Below are 2500 nucleotides of genomic sequence, written 5' to 3'. Positions count from 1 at the left end.
GTCAGTTTGCTGCTGCTGCTGCTGCTGCTGCTATTGCTGCTGCTGCTGCTATTGCTGCTGCTGCTGTATGACGTTGTCTGGGAGAGTTTTTGAGGCCGCTGTCGCTGTTCGTTGCTGTTGCTGCTGCTGCTGTTCCTACTACTACTACTGCTGCTGCTGCTGCTGTTACTGCTGCTGCTGCTGCTGTTACTGCTGCTGCTGCTGTTACTGCTGCTGCTGCTGCTGCTGCTGCTGCTGCAGGAGTGGTGGAGGCGTGGGGCAGCCAAGAGCAGCGCCATGAGGGTTTGACAGTGCGGCTGCTGCTGGGGGCCTCCGTTACTGTTGCTGTCGAACCTCAGAGGGTAATCAGTGCTGTTGCTGCTGCTGTTGCTGCTGTTGCTGCTGCTGGTGCTGCTGTTGCTGCTGCTGTTGCTGCTGTTGCTACTGCTGCCGCTGCTCCAAATTGCTGCTGCTGCCGATTGCTGCTGCTGCTGTCATTTGCTTTATCAATATCTGCTGCATGCATGTTTGCGTTGTTGTTGCTGCTGCTGCTGTTCCTGTTGCTGCTGCTGCTGTTCCTGCTACTGCTGTCCTGCTCTGTTGTTGCTGTTGCTGCTGTTGTCGTTGCTGCTGTTGCCGCTACTGCTGTCCTGCTTTGCTGCTGCTGCTGCTGCTGCTGCTGCAGATAAACTCGCTGCGGCTCGATCTCAACAGCAAGTGGTGGCTGTTCCCGCTGCAGAGTTTGACGCCTTTGCTGCGAGAAGTAATGTCTCTCTTTCAGTGCGAGGCTTGTCCCTTTGTCTCCTCTATTCTGTCTCCTCTGCAGCAGCAGCAGCAGCAGCAGCAGCAGCAGCGGCAGCAGCAGCAGAAGCAGAAGCAAGGGGGTAGTAGTGGGTCGTCGCTCCGCATACGGTCGCTTGCTGATGCTGCTGCAGCATTTCCTGCAGCAGCAAGTTTGCTGCAGCAGCAGCAGCGGCAGCACATGCAGCAGCACCAACTGCAGCAGCTAACGAAAAGCTACCGCCTCAATCCCTCTCAGGTTGGACTATTGCTGCTCTTACTCGTCCCTCTGCTGCTGCTGCTGCTGCTTCTTTTCATGTTGCTGCTGCTCTTCAGGCTGCTTCTGCTGCTGCTGCTCTTCATCCTGCTGTTTCTGCTTCTGTTCTATGCTGCTTGTGGTGCTGCTGCTCTTCATGCTGCCGCTGCTGTTGCTTCTGCTCCTCCTGCACTCTGCGTGTTGCTGTTGCTGCTACTCTAGCTGCTGCTGCTGCTCTACCTGCTGCTTCTGTTGCTGCTCTCCCAGCTGGTGTTTGCTTCTAGTTCCTGCAGTTTCATCCGTCTGATTTTGCTGCTGCTCTCCTTGCTGCTTCTCCACCTGCTGCTGCTCCACCTGCTGCTGCCCCATCTACTGCTGCTGCTGCTGCTGCTGCTGCTGCTGCTGCTGCTGCAGTTGTCTGCTGTAACGGGTCTGCTGCAGGGGGCTGCCCCTGTAGGCATTGTTCAGGGGCCCCCAGGGACAGGGAAGACGACTACATTGCTTGCGTTATTAGCTGCGGTGTATGGACAGCTGCGGCAGCAGCAAGCTGCTGCTGCTACTGCTGCTGCTGCTGCAGCAACAGCAGCAGCAGCAGCAGCACAAGGCAGCAAGAAGATACTTGTCTGCGCTCCATCAAATGCAGCAGTAGATGAAGTAGCAGAGAGAATTCTAAACGGAGGCCTTAGCGACCCGTACACCGCACAAACCCTCAAACCCGTCTGCCTTAGAATCGGTGAGGGTTTAGGGTTTAGGGTTTAGGGTTTAGGGGTTAGGGTTTAGTAAGGGTTTAGGGTTTGGAGTTTAGGGTTTAGGATTTGCGAATTCAGGGTCTAGTGCTTTTGGCTGAAGAGTTTAGGGTTTAGAGTCTAGGGTTTAGTAAGGGTTTAGGGTTTAGGGTTTAGGGTTTAGGGTTTAGGGTTTAGGGTTTGCGTTTTAGGGCACCCGGAGCGAATTCGTCCCTCAGTGCGGGGGATAAGCTATGAATGTCTCTTCACGCAGCAGCTGCAGCAGCAAGAAGCAGCAGCAAGGAGACAGTGCAACGAGGAGACAAGTTTGCTGCTGCAGCGTCGAGAGCACATACAGCAGAAAATAGATGAGATAGAGAAGCAGCAGCAGCAGCAGCAGCAGGAAGCTCGCATGCAGCACAGCCAGCAACAGCAGCAGCAGCTGCTACAAGCCGCAGCGCAAATCCTTAGAGAAGAGGGACAGCCAGCAGAGGCAGCAGCAATTGCTGCTGCAGGCAGCAACAGCAACAGCAGCAGCAATCTTGCTCGCGGGGATGCCTCTCCGTCTGGCAGCAGCATTGTTGCTTCCTCTGGGGTTTCCGATGTATCTCAAAAGCAGCAGCAGCAGCAACAGCAGCAGGGTGGAGAGACGCAGCAGCAGCAGCAGCAGCTGCTTGTGCTGCAGCAGCAGCTGCAGCAGCAGCTTGCTGAGAAGCGGCAGCTGGGGGATTTGCTGCACCGCAAGCGCAAGGGCCTTCAA

The 2500-nt window shown here is 55.8% G+C and overlaps 1 protein-coding gene across 1 annotated transcript in view; it reads left to right on the top strand.

Moving 5' to 3' along the window:
• Positions 1 to 2500, top strand: part of EAH_00043800 (tRNA-splicing endonuclease positive effector, putative) — a gene marked incomplete at both ends in the record, with an annotated part of 11989 nt that overhangs the window by 6364 nt on the left and 3125 nt on the right. Inside the window, 4 exons of the mRNA XM_013394947.1 lie at positions 241 to 341; positions 665 to 1018; positions 1547 to 1748; positions 1953 to 2500. The exon at positions 1953 to 2500 is cut by the window's right edge and continues 768 nt beyond it. Of these exons, the coding sequence (XP_013250401.1) occupies positions 241 to 341; positions 665 to 1018; positions 1547 to 1748; positions 1953 to 2500 (1205 nt within the window). The remainder of the gene's footprint in view (positions 1 to 240; positions 342 to 664; positions 1019 to 1546; positions 1749 to 1952) is intronic.

This window comes from Eimeria acervulina, genomic scaffold, assembly GCF_000499425.1.
Source record: "Eimeria acervulina Houghton genomic scaffold, Eah_scaff592, whole genome shotgun sequence".
NCBI lineage: Eukaryota > Apicomplexa > Conoidasida > Eucoccidiorida > Eimeriidae > Eimeria > Eimeria acervulina.
Note: the sequence above shows the minus strand (reverse complement) of the source record. Positions and strands in the feature narration are given on the sequence as shown.